Raw genomic sequence first — 20,717 nt, forward strand, 5'->3', positions numbered from 1 at the left:
GTTAGGAATGTTTTGGTCTCATGCACATTGACTGAAGGGAGTGTGATGATTTGTGTAGAATTTTGTTAATCCTGGCATATCCTTAGTTTGTTTCCAATTTAGGGTTTATTTTTCTTCACACTTACCCATACATGTAAATGCCATTTTCCTTAAGATTATGAAAACAAACTAAATCTTACATTTTTGTTACATGGTTTGCAAGTTCAAGATCTGAGTTTGTAATAGAGAGATTATAAATTCAGAACTATAGAGAAAACCACCTTGCCACTGAAAGACTAATACTTTTAGGATGTTCAAAAACCCACTAAATCAGTTGTTTGTGAAATCAATTAGGATTAAGTAAAAGTTGTGACAATTTCAGAAAAGAAACAATTAACTCTTACAAATGGAAGCTCTTTTTAGTGACACTGAATGAAAGCCTTTTTGCTCAAAAATGTAGTTCACATCAAGAGTCATTTAATCAAAGTTTTATTACCCCAGCTTCACAGGTTTGATTTTATTGTGTAATGTTAATACAGAGCTTGTATGCAAAATGTGGAATGTAAGTTACCTAAACGATGCTGACGACTTGTCAAACGATAGATGGAAATCAAAGTAAGTACTGTTAATACATTTAAAAAACAAAACAAAACCTGGAATGAATTCAGTGGCTCACAATCCACACACCAAAATATCACATTAAATTCAAGAGTTTAAAAAAGGACCATTCCGGAGAAGCAGAACAGAGTAACTGAACAGATCTGCAAGTTAAAAATCACTAAAAACATGTCCATTTATGATACAATTAAAAATAAATGACTTTGAGAGTTTCACCGTGAACAGCAACACAATGCATTAATTAAATTCTAAATGACTTCATCTGAAAAATTCAATCCACCACCCACTCATCAGAATACATTCAGCATGTTAGGCACTTAGAAATATCTGAGCCTCCTGTGGGCTAGTAGAGGTTCTTGAGGAGATTTTTCAAACAGAAAGAAAATCAGCTGCAGCAGGATTTGAAAGAAACAGAGCCTCACGAAGCTCTAGCTACACAGCCCAACAGAAACGAGATCTGGGCTAATCAACATGAAGAATGAACACATTTGGGCTAACGTTGCTCAGATCTGGAGCAACCAGTTAAGCAAGTCATTGTTGCCCTTTCTGAGCATCTTGTTGCCAACATGTGACAAATACTGTGCCCAAATGTACGAACTCCTGATTGTGTTATATCAGTTATCTAAGCACAGTACCATTCAACACTATGAGCCATATTCAATTTAAACAAGCAGTTAAATCGACAGCAAATAAACAGAAAAGTTAAACCTCAAAGTCACTCATGGAATGTGCTCAGCTATGGAGAGTCGACCATCTCTGCACAGCCAACAGGCATGATAGTAAAATGATATTCAAAAACAGCACTTTTGTGAAGAGCTAATACATTCAACACATTAAAAAGCACTCAAGAGTCCTATTTACAGTCCAGAGCTGTTGCTTTATCTCAGCGTATTTGTGTTACGGTTGCATGTCCCAAAATGTGATCTGATGTGGCTCAGTATTGTCAATGCTGTTCTGGTATCTCCATATAAAGAGTATCTGGTTAGACCACTTTGGAATGTAGTGCAACATGTAAATCTGTTCAAATTAAGCTCACAGATCTGCTCTGGTCTGGTGTTTAGCGTGCCGCAGTTCACAACAACCCCTCGTTTTCAAAGCTGGTGTGCAAGAGAGAAAAGGCAAATGGTACAAACTTGATGCCAGCGCCGCTATAGAACTTATTCTGAAACTCCACCCTGAGGAGAGAGAGACGATTTCAGTTTGAACCATTCAGTATAAATTCATACTGTGTTTGAATATTTATCGTGTATGTTTGAGGACTGTACTGACCAGTGGAGTCTGAGAGCATGAAGGAAGGCTGAAAGTCCCTCCATCACCAGCAGGATGGACACAGTGAGGACAGCAAACAGACCAAAAACAGGCACCAGGAACACAATACCCACACTGGTGTCCACACGCAGACCGACCCGCATCACCATCGCCCACAACACTTCAGAGAGCTCTGGACCACAAAACATGTTCAGCATTCCTTTATTTTAAATAAAGCCATTTTCAAATTGTCCAAAACAATAATTTACAGGTCCTATATAGGCTAAACATTTCACCCAGTATTTCTGCTGTAATTATGATAAAGCGGCTTGTTTCAGTCTTTTATTAATGCACATTGGATATGCTGAATATACTAATCACAAATTTAACTATAATTAAAACTGTATAGTTGTCGATAAAAAAATTTAAAAAAAGAGGAAATATTTCAGTTTACATTTTTGTATTTGTAACAGATTATTAAAAAAATAAAATAAATAGATTCAATAGACATTCAAGTAGTGCTGGGCAGTATTACAAAAAAAATGTATTATGGTATTTTTAAGAATTTGGTTTCAAGGTATATCACTGTATTTTTGTCACTCACGGGCATGTGCCAGGCTGAGAGCCCACAGACGGAGGTAAGAGGCAGTGTTAGAGATGCACCCCAAGCAGTACTCTATAGTGTGGATGGACTGATGGAGGAAGACATCAGCAAAATCAAACTGTGGAAGAGAGGAAACTTTGTTAGGCTCATGGGGAAAGTAGTTTATTCACACCAAACGGTGCACAGAATTAGTTTTAAATTAGGGGTGCACAATATGAACTAAATACGAATGGACTCTTATTGTTAAGTGTTACCATTTAATTTCAACAGTCATGCTTAAAGATGGCCATCTTTAAATATCTACACAAGGCCATAGCATTAAAATTACATACATATGGATATTGTATGTGTACTCACACACTTTATTTACTTCTATTTTTTAACACTTGATAATTATCTAATCAAAAAAAAAAAAAAAAAAAGTGCAGCGCTGCGTCTAGGAGAACTCAGAGGTATCACTCACACACACACACACCAGACGCTTTGCATTCAAATCAAGTGGCGGCCTAACCCTAAACAATTTATTTAAATCACCAAACGGACATAAGTTTGCTTCAAAAATGAACAATGTGGCATAAATGAGTTTGAAGTTTGGAGTTTAAAAAAAACAGAGCAAGCGGAAAGAGAAATCGCAATCTATTACAGCTTTCTATGAAGCATACAGACTTTATTAGAGCCACAGAAAGACGAATGTTTTGCTGAAAAATGTACAATACACAATTTATAGCCTAGGGTGAAGTCATTATGTACATTCACAGCGATTTGGGACAAATATAATGTAATTTAATAGAGAACTATGTGAATGGCGCTCTGTTCCGCGGCAGGTTTTTCTGTCGCCTGTATTTAAATGCGAGTCTGGAGTTTCCCGCTCTGTGCAGCGCGCAGTGTCACGTGTCAAAATAAACAACACGTGCTGTCAGTGATTTCCGCCTCTAGAGGCCGCTCTCGTACTGTATAAATGCCAGCGGACCCTTCTCAGCCACTCCAGCAACGGTTGCAAAGCGGAAAACTATCGGCATGGATTTACGGCAATCAACTATCGGTGCCGATTAATTGGCAAAACCGATGAATCGGTCGACCTCTACAATTAAATCATATATTCTTTCATATAATTTCCCTCAGCAGTCTGCCTTCAGTCATTTTTTCACACAAAACGAAACTAATCTACGTGTTGCGCCTGCGTGAGACTCTTAATAACTTTGATTAAAGCTGAAATGTATTTACTGTGAATTTTTCAAATCACGATAATCAAATATGGGTTTAATGATAATTAAAATACATAACGGGATCATTAAAATAACCTTGCGGCCGATATGTCAATATGTCTTGGCAAGCTACCTCCAATCAGGCTGCGAGCTACTGGTAGCTTGCGAGCGACGTGTTGGAGACCGCTGGTCTAGACTCTAGAGTTAAAAACAAAAGACACAAATCGCAACTCGAAATCGAAATTCTTAAAAAAAAATAAAATAAAAAAAAAAAATACATATCGTATCGGCACCCTATCGTGATAGTATCGAATCAGGAGGTAGGTGTATCGTCCCATCCCTAGTTTCTTTGATACCATAGTATTTTCATAAATCTTGTGACCTGTGTCAATATCACAGAAAAACTAATTCAAGCCTAAAAAAGGAAAAACTCAAGCTCACTGAAGATAAGTAACTAAGTTCAAGCAACAGGACAAAAAAAAAAAACTAAATTAAATAATGCTAAATAAAAAAAATAAATTAATCACTGTGTAAATTAAATTTCGTTTTAAGATACAAAATGATTTAGTCAAGAGCAGTGAGAGATTTTCTCTTTTGTTGTTCGATTAACATGAATGACAGACAGCAGGAATATTAGACTGCTGTCACTCTAAGAGCTACCCAGATCCAATATACTGTTACACGTGTTTTCTTTCTGCATAACTGCAATAAAGATAATAGTCCAAAATCTCTACCGGTTAATCATGACTATCGGTGTATCGCCCACCCCTATTCTGAACGTCTTACCTCCTCTGATTGGCTGTCAGAGCTGGAGGAGTGGCTGTCCAGACTGGTGCCCTCCTCCATATCATGAGCATGCATGAGAGAGAGCTCCTCCTCACTGCTCCGCCGTACACGCTGATAACCCTACAGAGAGAGACAGAGAAAATCAGCCAACGGCCTTCAGCCAACCGCAGAACACACACAAACAAAACAAGGATCCTCACCCGGTACATGCTCAAGTGGTCTCTGCCCTTGTGTTGCCAGTAGAGGTAGAGAGGTTTGCCCAAGAGTAACACAGGCACAGAGAGCACAGCCACAATTACCAGGAACACCTGAAACCCAGCCTGTGGGAAAGAGGGAAAATACATGTAAAGAAACACTGAGGTGCATGTAAAGTGGAATGGGTGCAAGTACAGTTCTTTCAGTCCCACCTGTCCTGGGTAGAGGGGTTGACTGGAGTCCCCCTGCATCAGGAACATGTTGATAAAGTGGATGAGAATGCTGGGAGCTGTCTGAGAGTCTCTGACTGTGAAAAACAGCCACTTATAAATGATCATGAACCCCAGATAGCCGAAGAGGCAGAGCAGGAAGAGCAGCTCAGGAATAAATATCAGGAACAGATTGAATGTCCGTCTAAAGTGCCTGAACAGATGAACATACGGAGTATTAGAAGGATCCAAGTCATACATTTGAAATGGATCTATTGAAAATATCTTTTAAAATGTCTCACAGGTGATTGAAAACGCCGAGGACGACTCCAAAAGTCATGTGCATTATTCCTATGATCACAGACATCTTCATCTTATAGGAGTTCAGGAAGGTGAGACGGTTGGATGCCAGGTTCCAAATCTACAGAGTGCAAATAAAACATTACTAAACCTCAATTTAAAAATAATTTTAATTACAATTTTTTTTAATTATAGCTTGTCATTCACCCATGGAACCTTTCACCCACTGTTACTTGTTTTTATGGTGATGTGATAGTAAGGTAATCTGTTTCATTTGATAACAGTAATAAAATGAAGTCAGAGACCTACCGGGTCAATGCCCAGAGGATAGGCCCCTTTAAAGACTCCTGTGATGTTTGGATCCAGTGCAAGGAAGCTATTTGAGCGGACTGTGCTTGGACTTGGGAGAAAGAGAAAATGAAGATCACATTAGAGCTACATGCTGTACATGAGAAATCTGCTGTTGTTCCCTACGGTGAGGTAATAAATGAAATTGTGATGATCATCTGCATAATCTCCATCAGTTTCCAAACTTCCAACTCCAAAATGTTTCCATCAGCATTTTGGACTGGCTTGTAAATTTTTCAAGTGGATTTCAACTTTATGTAAATAAATAATTTACGGATTCATCAGCTGTCTGACTGGAGGAATTACACTACAACTCACCCAGGTTCCATTTATTTGATCAAAAATGCAATAAAAACAGTAATATTTTTAAACATTACAATAACTTATAAATGTCTTTACTGTCACTTTAATGTGACCCTCCTGAATAACTCTTCAAACATAGCATCATGAGTCAGCGCCAATAGCCTAGTGGTTAGTGCGCTGACATCTAGCACATCTGTGCTCACGGTGACCCGAGTTTGATTCCCGTCTCTAGGTCCTTTGCCGATCTCGACCCCCTCTCTCCACCCAATACTTTCCTGTCTGCATTCCACTGTCCTATCTAATAATAAAAGGCATAAAAGCCCCCCCCAAAAAACTTATGTGCAAATTTGGAATATCGCATAAAACATTTGCGAACGAGCACCGTTTCCATCCAACGAGTCAAAGAGAACAAAATCGTCACTTCCTGGTAAACTGGCACTAAATAGCCTATAGAAACCTAGGATATATACTGAATATAATAATTTTCATATACGAAAAATTAATTGCGCCACAGAGCGAGCAGACAAAACACAATAAATGCTGTCATTGCTTTCAGAGGTGAATGCTGCTGTTTGGGAACACAGTCGTGTAATACAATTATACAGAAATATTTTGATGACAGACTGCTCAGGCATTTCAGAACGACCATAACAACATTTCAGATGCTGTGGAACGAGATCAGTCTGCTGCTAGTCAAGTTATCCCGTCTCATAACGCAAAGTCACATGACTTTTTTGATGCGCTTAGAGGAATTTATTCGCAAAATGCATTACATGCATACATCTCCCATTATTCGCACAAGTCAAAAACCACCTCAAGTGAGCATAAAAACATTTTTGCGAATTAAGGGATTTTTATTCGAAATTTGGCTATCCATCACTCGTTTCTCATGTGATACTTCAAAATGCGCATTAAAACAGGGTGATGGAAACCCAGCTAGTGTTAGAATTGCCTTCCCCTTATGTGTGAACTGCCAGGATAAAAACTGGCAGTACAAAGAGCTGATAAATGAAATGTGCTTTAGTAAAGCCTTGATTTCATCTCTATGGAAACAGGGAAGGTTGTACCCACATTTCAAAATATACAGCTATGGAAAAAAATTAAGAGACCACTGAAAATTCAGTTTCAATGAATTTGCAATTTACATGTGTGCGTCTGAGTAAAACAATTTTTGACTACTGATAAAAGTTTTCAAATTTTAAATAAAAATAAATTGTCATTTAGAGCATGAAATGACAGTTTTCAGACATCTTCATATTTATTTTAAGACAAAACAATACCAATGTTTTAACTTTAGAAGAGATAAGAAATCAATATTTGGTGGAATAACCCTGATTTTCAAATCACAACAAATGAAAACATTTGTTATTAAAATGTAATTTTCTTGAAATTATTTTATTGGAAATTTGGAAGAAATGTTATCAGACCTTTATAGAATAAAACAAATATTAAAATTTTACTCAAACTCATAGAATTTTCAAGTGTTCTCTTTGAGAGAACTTTTTTCCTGAGATTCTTTCCATAGCTGTAGATCCATTAAAGAAGTTTATAATACTACATTTTAAAACATATTTTGCACACTACATACTGTATAGTACATTGTTCTTTTATTTTTTATTTTTTTGCTTAAAGGATGCCGTACACAATATTTTGTGCTTTGGACACTCACCTCCAGACTCCAGGCACAAACATAGCACTGACGTTCCACCCCGAGCCGAACAGGTTGAGTGATTTGGAGAAGCAGTCATTGTATATTAATCCAGTGTAGACTGAAAATATACCCATCAACAGGATGATGTAACGGCCCTCGAAAAAAATGTTCCAGATCTAAAACAAAAAAAATCCAATGTTTGGACCACAAAACCGGACATAAGGGTGAATGTTTTTGAAACTGAGATTTAAAATACATCTTCTGAGAACTGAATAAATAAGCTTTCCATTGTTAGGATATCACAATATTTGGCTGAGATACAACTATTTGAAGATCTGGAATCTGAGGGTTCTCCAAAAAAATCTAAATATTTTGAAAATTGCCTTTAAAGTTGTCCAGATGAAGTTCTTAGCCATGCATATTACTAAACGTTTATGAAAACGTTTTCATATATTTACGGTAGGAAATGTACAAAATATATTCATGGAACATGATCTTTACTTAATATCTTAATGATTTCTGGCATAAAAGAAAAATCGATCATTTTGACCCATTCAGTGTATTTTTGGCTACTGCTACAATATACCTGTGCTACATGACTGGTTTTGTGGTTCAGGGGTCACAATTAACCAAAACAGTAAACTAATACTAGACTAAATAACTTTTAACAACCATGTCTAAATGAATTTCAGAAGAAAATTAACACTGTCATAACAACAAGCTGCATGTACCTCATTTCTGGTTTTCTTCAGTTTGCGGTCATTCTCATAGAGAACCATCCACAGAGCAAATAGCGCCATGATGATGCCGTGCCCGAGGTCTCCAAACATCACAGCAAACAGGAAGGGAAAGGTAATGATTGTATATGGAGCTGCGAGAAGGTGTGATAAAGAAACAAGCTTACACATCTTATCTAAGCATATGTTTGAAGCATTGAGGGCATGTTAAAGCTGCTAACATGAAGTCAATTTTAATGTTAATACTTAAGTGTTTTTAATTGCTACCCTCTCACCTGGGTTGACCTCTCTGTAGCTGCTTACACCGTAGGCATCCACTATATTCTGAAAGCCTGAGGTAAACTTGTTGGTGCGCATGAGTGTTGGTGGAGTGTCATTGCTTGGGATCCGATTGACAAATGAGGGAACTGTGGCTCCACCCTTCCTCTGAAGGAACAAAACAACACAGTTAAAGGGATAGTTCACCCAAAAATGAAAATTTGCACATTGAAGACTGACACGGAAGAGAAGAAATTGTTGAATAAAGGCATAATGTTTCTTTTTTTCACACAAAAAGTATTCTCGTAGCTTTGTAAAATTATGGTTGAAGCACTGATGTGACAGACTATTTTATCAATGTCCTGGGCCTTGAATGTGTCTGTTGCGTTGCTGTCTATGCAGGGTCAGAAAAGTCTCGGATTTCATCAAAAATATCTAGGGCTGCAACAACGAATCGATTACTAAAAGAGTTGGCAACGAATTTCATAATCGATTCGTTGTGTTGCGCGACGCGGAGACGTTTGATTATTTAAAAAAAAAAAAAAACTTTAGTTGAGCGCGGAGCGGAGTGAACACACTCGGTGTCTCTCGCGCACTGATGCTAGCAGAGTTCGGCGCCTCATAGACAGGGCGGAGCAAAAATTAAAAAAAACGAGCGGAGGTAGAGGAAAGATACATGGCGGAGGCAGAGAAATCCGTGCGACCCAAGTCATCCAAGGTGTGGGAGCATTTCACACTAAATAAACAGAAAAAGTGTGTTAACTGCAAAATATGCAAAAGCGACATGGCACGGGAGCAGGGGCGGCGTTTCCGTATGGCAGAGTATGGCAGTTGCCATACCCTAGCCCAGTCAGGTGCTGTGAAAAATTATCCAAACTTGAGTTATTATTATTTTAAATCAGAGGGTTTTCAAAAATAGTTAACCAATGATAAGCATTAAAAAGAGCTTGTCAGTAAAACTTCGTAACGCCATTGGATCATCAAGCTCTCAGCGAAACCTCGTAACTTCACCCCGCCTCCATTCAGATGGACGCGCTGCGCACAGCCTGGAGGAGACAGATCTCCGCTTTTTCGCAACGCAATTACATTGCAAGACTAAAGACACGTTTTTATTCACTCGCCTTTTTGGACCATTCATTTTTCAATCTGTTGTCATATAGCTACACTGCAATAAAAGCTTTTCTTACTTAGTAATTTTGTCTGTTTCAGTCAAATATCTAAAAACCTTAAATCAAGATTACTAGACAAGAAAAATGGCATGAGAAAATTAAGTAATGCTTAAAACTTCTGTTTGAGATTATATCTCATTAAGATTATTTTTCTTACCCCATTGGCAGATAATTTTGCTTGTTTTAAGCAAACAATCACTTAATTTTGAGGTGTTTTTTCAGAAAATAAGACAATTTCTTATGCTATTTCATGTGTCTAGTAAATGTATCTTGATTTAAGATTTTTTAGATATTTGGACTGAAAACAGGACAAAACTACTATGTCAGAAAAGCATTTTTTGCAGTGTATATTCTGTGCTTTGTCCCATATAGGTTATTATTGACAAATATATTTGTGTGTTGTACTTTAATTTAATTTTAAAGTTCTTTTACAGCACTTGGTCATCTTAAGCGGTGTTCAAATGTGGTGTATAAATGAACCTTGCACTTACTACAATGATGGTAATAATTTAATGAATAAGCTTCAAGTGAACTTGAGAGAGAGAGAGAGAGAGAGAGAGAGAGAGAGAGAGTGTGTGTGTCAGTGTGAGAGTTTGTGAGTGTGTGCGTCTGCAAAAGTGTGTGCGTCTGCGAGTGTGTGTGTCTGCAGTGTAGTGTAGAGAACAAGTTCTGACATTCAAAGAAATCCTGTTAAATTTTCTGATTTGTATTGTTCTTTATTTTTTATAAATTATTTATTGTTCTGGCAGCTCAGGTGGCACTTTATTTAAAAAAAAAAAAAGTGTATATATTTGGCAGATGTAAAGTATACATGTGTATGTTTTTTGTGTTAGTCCATTTTTATTTTTATTTATTATTATTATAACAGCTCAGGGATGTTCAAGGAGCAACATGTTTGTGCACTTTCTAAAGATTTTTGTTCTGTTTTTGAATAAAAAATGAATGCTTTTCTTGTTTTGTTTTTTAATCCGATTAATCGAAAAAATAATCGACAGATTAATCGATTATTAAAATAATCGTTAGTTGCAGCCCTAAAAATATCTTAATTTGTGTTCTGAAGATGAACCAAGGTCTTGTGGGTTTGGAACGACATGAGGGTGAATAATTAATGACAGAATTTTCATTTTTGGGTGAACTATCCCTTTAAGAGGTATGTGCACAATTATTAATCAGATGTACAGTCATGGCCAAAAATATCGGCACCCTTGGTAAATATGATCAAAGAAGGCTGTGAAAATTAATCTGCATTGTTAATCCTTTTGATCTTTTATTTTTTTTTAAATCACAAAAATCTAACCTTTCATTGGATAATGAGAATTTAAAATGGGGGGAAATATCATTATGAAATAAATGTTTTTCTCAAATACATGTTGGACACAATTATTGGCACCCCTAGAAATTCTTATGAGTAAAATATCTCTGAAGTATATTCCCATTCATATTCACAATTTTGAGCACTCCAGGGTGATTATGAACATGAAATTATCCAAATTATCCATGGCTCCCTGTGTCACAGAAATATAAATAGGAGGGAAAACAAAGCCCAAATTCCCTTAATCATCCATCACAATGAGAAAAACCAAAGAATATATTTCTGATGTGCAGCAAAAGATAATTGAGCTTCACAAATTAGTGAAGTGGCTTTAAGAAAAGAGCTAGAGCAGTGAAAATTCCCATTTCCACCATCAGGGCAGTAATTAAGAATTTCCAATCAACATAAAATGTTACGAAACTGCCTGGAAGAGGACGTGTGTCTATATCGTCCTAATGCACAGTGAGGAGAGTTTGAGTGGCTAAAGACTCTGCAAGGACCACAGCTGGAGAATTGCAGAAAATAGTTGAATCTCGGGGTCAGAAAACCTTAAAAAAATTTGTCAAACAGCACCTACATCACCACATATTGTTTGGGGGGGCTTCAAGAAAAATTCTCCTAGGTCATCCAAAAACAAACTCCAGCATATTCAGTTATCAGACACGACTGGAACTTCAAATGGGACTGGCTTCTATGGTCAGATGAAACTTAAAAATTTGTTTTTTAGCAGCAAACACTCGAGATGGGTTTGGTGAACACAGGGATAAAAAGTACCCCATGTGTACAATGAAATATACTGCTGTATTTTTGATGTTGTGGGCCTATATTTCTGCTGGAGGTCCTGGACATCTTGTTTAGACACATGGTATCATGCTTTCTATCAAAAACCAACAGATCAAAAAATCAATAAGTGACTGGCTCTGTTAGAAATCTTATAATGGGCCATGTTTGGATCTTCCAACCGTACAATAATCCAAACACAAACCTCAAAAACAACACAAAAATGGGTCACTGAGCACAAAACCAAGCTTCTGCTGGCCATTCCAGTCCTCTGACCTGAACCCTATAGAAAATGAGTGGTGAACTGAAGAGAAGCAGCACCAACATGGAGCTGGGAATCTAAAGGGTCTGGAGTGATTCTGGATGAAGGAATGGTCTCTGATCTTGTCAAGTGTTCTCTAACCTCATCAGGCATTATAGGAGAAAATTTAGAGCTGTTAAACTGGCAAATGGAGGTTTCAAAAAGTATTGAATAATAGGGTGCCGTTAATTGTGGCCAATGTGTATTAGAGAAAAACATTTATTTCATAATGATACTTCCCCCCCCATTTTAAATTATTATTATTTATTATATTACAATGAAAGGTTAGATTTTTGTGAATTTTTTAAATAAAAGATCAAAAGGATTAACAGTGCAGATTAATTTTCACAGCCGCCTTTGTTCATATTTACCAAGGGTGCCGATAATTTTGGCCATGACTGTATCTGAATGAGCGCACCGTAAATAGTGTCAAGTACTCACCGATCCATCCTCTAGAGCTCTCCGAAGAGCGGGCAGATCATTTACGGGACACCACACCTCAGCTATGAGGCACTTGTTTGTGACATCAAAACTGCAGAGGTTAAGGATGTGGTATATGGCCTTCATTTTCTTAACCTGGATCACCCAAACGTACAAAGACTCTGAGGCCTTGATCAACACCTGCCTCAGGTAATCCTCAGTCCGGTGAAGAACCTACGAAGAAACAATGGTTTCAAGAGCATATTCAAAACTATGTCAAGCTAAACCATTTCGCATGTAAAGTTTTAAGTGTTAAACATAACCAGGTTCAACCAGGGGGCCTTAGCAAACATCAAAGGGGACAGCAGGATGACTTAAAATGGACAAAATGAATGCATTTACTTATTTATTCATATATTTATTTATTTAATTTTAAATTGTTTAGTAATGTAAAGCTCTGTAATAATATTAATTAAATGCTTTACTGAAGAACATACAGTTTGTGAAATTTCTGGAATTACAAAATTAATGTAATATATTTCTCAGTTTGTGTGGATAAAATTTTGAAAACAAGCTTTTGGTCATAATTACAGCAGAAAATGAATATTTTAGCCTGTATGGGGAACTTGTAAGATAAATGTGTATTTTCCCCCCAGGTCAACCATACATGGCATTTTGTTGCCCTGGTTTCTGAACTGTGGTCTCAGATGAGCATGCAGTAAAAGCATTTTGCAAACAAATTTTCAGTCAATCAAGGAATATTTTCTAGGCACAAAAACAACCCAATTTACTTTTCATGAATGATTGAGTGAGCCTTTCCATTTTTCATAGGTTTTGAGAGGAACAGTGAGTGAGAACAAAGTATCAACAAATAATTTAATGGTGCCTGTAGTCTGTGAGAAATTTGTCCACAGCCTAAACCTTGTGAACATCATGTGCTGAGTTGGGCCACTAACACAATTTTCTTTCTCTCTTTTACAGAACAGTCACAAGCAAACTTAATGCCCTCAAACCTAACCCTACATTCCTCCACTGCATGACTGTCTAGAACTGGTTAGGAAAGATTAGTCACAACACTAAATCCAAATAATTCTAATATAGATTCTATTATGTACAATTTCTGCTCTTTTGGATGGAGTATCTGAAGTACCATCCACTGCTAAAGACAGAGAGAGCACAATCAAACTCTTCTACTATTGTAGCCCATCATTTATTACTGTGCATGACACAAAACTCCATAAACCTTCATGCATTTCATTACTATAATTCCTGTGTTATAACAGTGTTAATTCCTGTGTTTTTTCCATGGGATTTGCACTATACTCAAGCACTATTGCAACATTAAATTAGAACTTTTTATTCAGTTAAGAAAAGAGATATTTTGTTTCTCTGAACTAACAAGTGAGATTATGTTTGTGTGAATTTTATTAAACTTAGATTTGAAAACAAGCAATAAAATCTTTATTACAATTAGCTGCTGAATTTAACTGTCAAGTTACAGTTTCTAGGACAGAGGTTTCAGTTTAACGTCTGGTGTGTCTTACAGCCTTCCCTGGTAAGGACAAAACTGTGGTTATACAGGATGCTTGAATATTTTGTGCATCAAAGTTGCTCTGAGTCAACCTCTACTGTCCCCGATTTCATCAGTCAGTTTCAAAAGACGTTTAAAGTCAAATTAAACATGAATGGGTTTTTTAAATCTTTAATTAAGATTAAGCTGAGCTTATTAGTAACTAAGATAAAGGTTAAAAAAAACAGCCAGTAAATGACTAATCACACTAATGAGATCACATACCCTCATCATGTTAAACACAGCCAAAGCAAGAAAAAGTGGGCGTCATAAACTGTAACAAAGGTGAAACCGAGCTCATTTGGACTCACCGTGTGCAAATCCTGAATGCGTGTGCGGAGCCCCTCCACCACATCTGTCCTCTCCTCGTTACTGTTGGGGTATGGGTACAGGTGACAGTGGTAGCTATGAAAAAACAAACAAAAAAAAACAACAACATTTTCTTAACTACAGCACTTCTACTTTCTCTTAAGAAAAAAAATGCTCTGAATGATTTAAAATAGAGAAAGAAATGAAAGCATGAAGCTTCCCCTAAATGTAACAGGGAACAAGCCATTTATAATCTTTATGAAAAAGGAGCAGCTCCCCATTTGTTACAGTGACGTAATCAGCGTGTTGGTGGTTAACTGCCCCAGATGTGTGGTAGCTTAGCACAAAGTTATTTAAACCAGACTGATTAACAGAATCACCAAGTAGAATGTAGGAAGTTGATTTAAGAGCTAAGTTACCAGTCACAAATCTTCTTAACTTTCTGTCCAATCTGATCTCCCCAATAGGAGATGAGAAACACCACACTCCTGGTTGGCTCCCCCTGACAAACCAGACAGAGAACAGACAAACTAGAACATCTTAAAAGACTTAGATATTCCTATTAGGGATGCTCATTTTAACCGGTTAACCGTTAACCGACCGTAAGAATTTTGACCGATTAATACAATCAGTTAAACGGTTTAAAAATTTTTTTTTCAGTAATTTAATTTATCAAAAAAGGTTTGCTGCATGGTTAAAATACGCTAAAATACGCTTTAAATCGTTTTTTAGAGAGAGAAAAAAAAAAACATAAGTTGCGTATAAATCGCATTTTATTATTCCGTTCAGAAATAGGCCTAATGCCGACGTGAAATGTTTACAAACATTATAATAAACACTGTAAATATAGCTAGGCTATTTTAGTTCCCCTCACTTCACAACAAATCCTTTCAATTTAACAGTAGCCTATTTAGAAAAGACTAAGAATTAAAAATATAGCTATAGCTATATAAACAAGCCAAAATAAATTCATTTAGGCTAAAATTAAACTGAAACCAACGTTGGGTCTCTCATTTGACACAAAATCAAATGCTTCCGTATTCGCGATGCATTTGAATGCCAAAATATTATTTATTATGTACTTCACTCGCGATTTTTCGACATATTTAAACCGAGCAGTGTGTTTTTGTATTATATTTTTTTATTATGTATTTTATTATGATAATGAACAGGCTGCATTATTGTCAAGGTAGCAAAGCTTAACTGTGTGCGCGTATGCAGTGCCGGCACAATCATTTAATTCTTTTCCTTCTAAGAGCGGAAGCAACTAGGCTACTCCTTTTATTCATAAAGATAATCATAATTGTAAAAAGTTTGCTTTTATGGGTGTACATTCACAATAAAAACATATCTTTGTGTTTCTTCCAATCTTTCCATTTCTTTGCCTTTATAAATTCCTTGACTGAACTGGCAGGGTGTTTCGGGTCATTGTCCTGATGCAATATGAAGCACTTCCTAATGAATCTGGTGGCATTTTCTTGTATATTAGTAGGCAAGATGGTTTTGTACCCTTCCAAAATCATTCTGCTACTGTCATCATACATTAAGTCATCAGTAAAGTTGAGAGGGCCTGTTCCAGAGACTTTACAGATTTACAGATCAGGCTGTATGCTTGGGATCATTGCAGTTCCCTTTTTTTCTCCACATTTTTGCTTTCCCATCACTTCGATAAAGGTTCATCTTTGTCTCATCGGTCCATAAACACAGTTCCAAAACTCTTCTGGCTCACCTTTGTGCTTTTTTACAAACTCTAATCTTGCCTTTCTATTTTTGGAGCTGGTCAGAGGTTTGTATCTTGCTGTGTAGCATCTGTAATTCTGTCTCAAAGTCTCCTGAGGACAGTAAATTGTCAGAGCATTACCCCAGCTTTCTGTAAGTTGTTGGTGATTTTACAGACACGTCTTTAAGGGTTCATTTTCACAGCTTTTATGATTTGTCTGTCATGAACTACTGTTGTTTTCTCAGCAGATTAGGTTGTTGTTGATTGCTGGTGTCGCTAGTGGTTTCCAAACTCTTGATTTCTCCATGGCCTTTGTTTTTGCTATAGCTCTAATTGACTTCCTCTTTTCTTTTAGCATCCAAATTGCTTGCTTTTCTCTCAAAGTCAGCTCCCTCATCTTCATCCTAGTTTGTGTGCATCATCATCGAATGCAAGTAATGGATATAACTGATACGACACATTCCCTGCTTTTAATATCTGAAGAATTAATGCAACAGGACACAGCTGATCACTTAGAAAGACCTGTGAGGCAACTGTTCCAATACTTATGCTCACATCAGACAGAGGGATGAAACTCTAAAAGTGCTGAACTTCTTAGCTGGTAAAACATCTATGCGTTGAATCACCCAATAATAAAATGTGACATTCTGTAGTTTTGTCTCATATTCATCTTTTAATCATATTTGTAAATGTCTTGACTCCACAGCCAACAGAGCAATTTTGTCTTTACTGTTCCAATACTTTTGGAGGGCACTGTGTATATATATATATATATATATATATATATATATATATATATATATATATATATGGGTAGTTGATGTATCAATGTGTACTATGGTGTGACAGAAAATTGTAAAAAAATAAAAAAATAAAAATAAAAATACTCTAGCATTGAAGATAAACCTCTCTCAACTGAAATGAACATCCCTAATTCCTATTTTTTTATTATTATTATTATTTTTAATTGAATCAAGCATCCAGCATTAGAGTAAAGGCTTAGATCAAACTGACCATATAAAAAGAAACAAATGGTTAAAAAAAATAAGATTTAACTATACATTTTTGTAACCAAAAAAAACATATAAAATTAAACTATGTTGGAGATGCCAACTTGTCTCACCGTATCAGGGTCTTCCAAAAGCCCATCTACCTCCGAGTAGCTGAGGATGGTGTAGCCCTTACACACTCTCCAGAGCATTCGCTCAAACGCCTCGATTTTTACGCTCTGGATGAGCCCAGAAATGAACCTGTGCAGGAGGGACAAGAAGATTATTAGCTCCACTTTACAACATTAACATGAATAAAAAAAAACACAGGTTTTGTGTGCTTTTAAACATGCATACAAGAAACAGGATGTTAGATAAAAAGATGATTTCATAAGAAAAATGAGTCTGCACATGGAAGGTGTGCAACAGGAAACTGTGCTGATGATGAAAATTCTGTCACATTAACTGTTGGTGAGCCAAAGCAGGACATGGGCAAGAGCAGTATACTTTCAGCTTTATATTTTTAAACACTGCTCACCCAAGCTTGGCTCCAAGCCTCTGCATGCTGGTGTAGTCCATCATGGGTTCTTTCTCTAGGAAGGGAAACTCTTCATACTGGACCTGTGATGGCTCCCTCTGCTCATACACAAGCAAAAAAACACAGCAAGAGATTAGATTCACACAACGCCTCTGTGATCAAGAAGAAGAAGAAGTCAAGACTTAAGCCTATTTGCAAAAGCCACTGCTGGCTCCTCGCAAAGTTCTGGCAGTCAGTGAAAATCAGGTGACTCCAAATCACCTGTGTGATTCCCACAGTCCTTTTCTCTGGTGATGAATTGCTTTCAATTACACCAGAAAGGTCGAACATGATCATGTACCAAAGACATCAAGAGACACAGAGAAACAAAAGCCAAACTGCAGACAGTACACTGAGCAAGAGTTTTAAAGATATTTGATTTATAAAGAGCTGTTGCTTAACAATATTAGTGATATAATTAAGGACAAAAGCAGGGTAAATCTTTCCACCAATCAGACGTTCCCTGCTTCTTTTGCTCAAACAAGAACCGCTCAAACAAATGTTTCAAACATTTGACTGGGAATCACATGACCTACCTCAGCACTGTGGTGCACAAAGTTGCGTGTGATGCGCAGCATGTGTGTGTACTCAGTCAGTTCCAGAAGGTTCTTCTGGAGTTTTTCCTTGTTCCTGGTGACCTCGCTCAGCTCCAGTTCCAGTCTCTGAAGCTGCTCCTAAACAAAACACACAGGAATCGGTAATAACTAAATATCAGCAGTCATATATCAATGTTGTAAGCAGTGCACTGACATTGAGGAAAGTGTTCCTGAGAGAGACCTAGCAGGGAACTGCAAAAAGGGATTTTAACTGATTAAATGACATCCAATACATGCGATAAAAAATGATTAAATGAAGGCATGACCAACTGATGAATATCCAGAAAAGTTCAATAAGCAAATATTTTATATTTACAAATTGAATGACAAACATTCTATAAGCTGACATTTTCAAACTTAAAATTAAGTTATCTTTATAGCACAGCTATGACTGAAACTATTTAACAAAATGTCTTGAATTGAGCTAAGCAGCCATGAAAGCAAGAAAACAGAACACAAAAGACATTTGAATGTGTCTGAAAGACCAACTAATCACAAGAGTTAAACAAATGAACAGCGTTGAACTGATCTCACCATTATGACCATCACATGTTTGGGTAATGGTGCAGCTGGGTTCACCTCCCCTTCTGGCAGTGGGATGTCTTCTTTTTTGATTTCCCTCAGAAGATATCCTGTTATACAAGTCCACTTTGAGTTCATTTTGTTGATTTACTTTGGGGGATTTTAATTATCTTTAATGTCTGTTTCTGTGCACTGATCAAGTGCCATTACATACCAATCTTAAATCACATTTTACTGAATTAACTCGAATGCACTGTTTATAAACTAAGTAAATAACCTAATGGTCCTGCCCATCGCTCATTCACAAATATTTTAAAGAAAAAAAGATTTATTTTCTTTTGCTTAACACATTTCCTATTAGTACTACTACCGTTTTTGGTTATAACTCAACCATCATGAACATGCTTTGTGCTCAGAAAGCATTGAGACTTCCTAATTTTGAAGTATACCCTTACTAAATAATTTATCTAACAAGTTTAAGTTTTTACCCAGAATCCTCTCCATCTCTTCACATCTCTTGATTTCATTGACAAACTTCCGCTGAAAAGAGTTCACACTTGGGTTAAGCTGGGGAAAAAAAAGAGAAAGAAAATGTATAATAAAACAGATCCAGGATGACTGGAATATTCTAAACATATTCAAAATATTCTATACTAATAAATTCAATACAATTAATTTTTTTTATATAGAATAGTACTTTCATGTAATAATGTTAATAATCATCATTTGGATATAATAATAATGATAATACTTAATTGAAATATGAATTTCTATCATTTTTTATACATTAAAGCTAAAGAATGTATGTTTGTTCAGGACTTAATTGATGAGAGTAAAGAACATTGGTGCAAAGTGTGCTAAATATTAATACATAATCGAGCAGTTAATGTGGTTATCTGACAAATGCATCAAATACTTATTTTATTCCAACAAATGAACGACGTCAATTAAAGATGTAGAAATGTGTGGGTGGTCCACGAAGTATAGCTCGACAGCATTCATATCACATCATGTTACATCGATAGCCAACGTGTGTGAAGCGGTCAGCTCAGCACAAGACATAAACATAAACAACACATACATTACTGACACTATACACCGACTTACGTCTCTGAACTCCACCAACCCGAGTTCGCCGAGTTCACTGATGCAGTCGTAAGCGGATCCGGACTGCAGAAAGAGCTGGGCCAGACACATATCCTCACTCCGAAACAACGAACCCATCTTGACAAAACACGTCTTTCCACACCAAAGTGGGGTTAATTAGTGTTAAATTCACCGGGCGGTAAAGTTTAGGGTAAATAAAATCCTACAGGACCGGGTTAGAGGCTGGATGGACTCCCCCTGTGGGGCGGACCGAGCTGAATGGACCGATGGACCGATGGATGGATGGATGGATGGATCTCAGCGCTGTGGCTCTTAACTCCAGCCGCTTTATCAGTGACACGTCTCCCGTCTGCAGTCCCAGCAGCCACATCTGACCACTGAAAACCCCGCTGTTAGTCGTTAGTCTAATCAAATCCAAATCTCCAGTACTGTTGGGTCGTCCATCCCTGGTTAGAGTTCTGTTGAAGTCCTACAGAACCGAGTCTGAATAAGCGCGACTTTCCTCTGTAATTTGCGCTGACTTCGTATCAGATAGCAGCGAGCTAGACAGCTAAGTTACTGTCGAAGGTGCTTGGCCTCTCATTCAATAATCTGTCAGTTCATCCCCCGGTGATAATTTTACAGACAATCACGTAATGTTTAACAGCACTTGTTAATCATTCGCGCTTTTCTCTCTCTCTCTCTCTCTCTCTCTCTCTCTCTTCCGAACACGAACCTTTCCAGCAGCCAAAACTTCTTGGTCCGTCAGAGTAAAGACTCGGCACTTACTTTCGCCAGTTGAGTCACACTTCAAAATAAAAGTCCCAGCTCTTTTGCGTTAGATAAAATTAAACGTTGCACTGGAATTGAATAAAATTCAACGTTTTAATGCAAAGCATTTTGAATACTATTTACGGTCTAAATT

The 20,717-nt window shown here is 37.0% G+C and overlaps 1 protein-coding gene across 2 annotated transcripts; it reads right to left on the reverse strand.

The window, feature by feature from the left end:
* Positions 1-70: 70 nt before the first annotated feature.
* atp6v0a2b (ATPase H+ transporting V0 subunit a2b) lies at positions 71-20,561 on the reverse strand. Of its 2 annotated transcripts, XM_058777039.1 has the most exons (20): positions 19,814-20,561; positions 19,195-19,273; positions 18,719-18,816; positions 18,125-18,262; positions 17,550-17,647; positions 17,146-17,272; positions 14,722-14,804; positions 14,305-14,398; positions 12,445-12,657; positions 8,459-8,609; positions 8,178-8,317; positions 7,465-7,622; positions 5,454-5,544; positions 5,147-5,265; positions 4,848-5,058; positions 4,641-4,760; positions 4,441-4,560; positions 2,450-2,567; positions 1,867-2,038; positions 71-1,772 (listed from the first exon to the last, which is right to left on the reverse strand). In XM_058777039.1, exons 1-20 carry the CDS (start codon positions 19,928-19,930, stop codon positions 1,670-1,672), a joined length of 2,550 nt encoding a protein of 849 aa, XP_058633022.1. In that variant the 5' UTR covers positions 19,931-20,561; the 3' UTR covers positions 71-1,669. The 2 variants fall into 2 exon arrangements, with proteins under 2 accessions (XP_058633022.1, XP_058633023.1); XM_058777040.1 differs by lacking the exons at positions 14,722-14,804; positions 18,125-18,262; positions 18,719-18,816; positions 19,195-19,273; positions 19,814-20,561 and having other exon boundaries at positions 17,550-17,645.
* Between the last annotated feature and the right edge of the window lie 156 nt (positions 20,562-20,717).

Source organism: Onychostoma macrolepis, chromosome 05 (genome assembly GCF_012432095.1).
Source record: "Onychostoma macrolepis isolate SWU-2019 chromosome 05, ASM1243209v1, whole genome shotgun sequence".
NCBI classification, from domain to species: domain Eukaryota; kingdom Metazoa; phylum Chordata; class Actinopteri; order Cypriniformes; family Cyprinidae; genus Onychostoma; species Onychostoma macrolepis.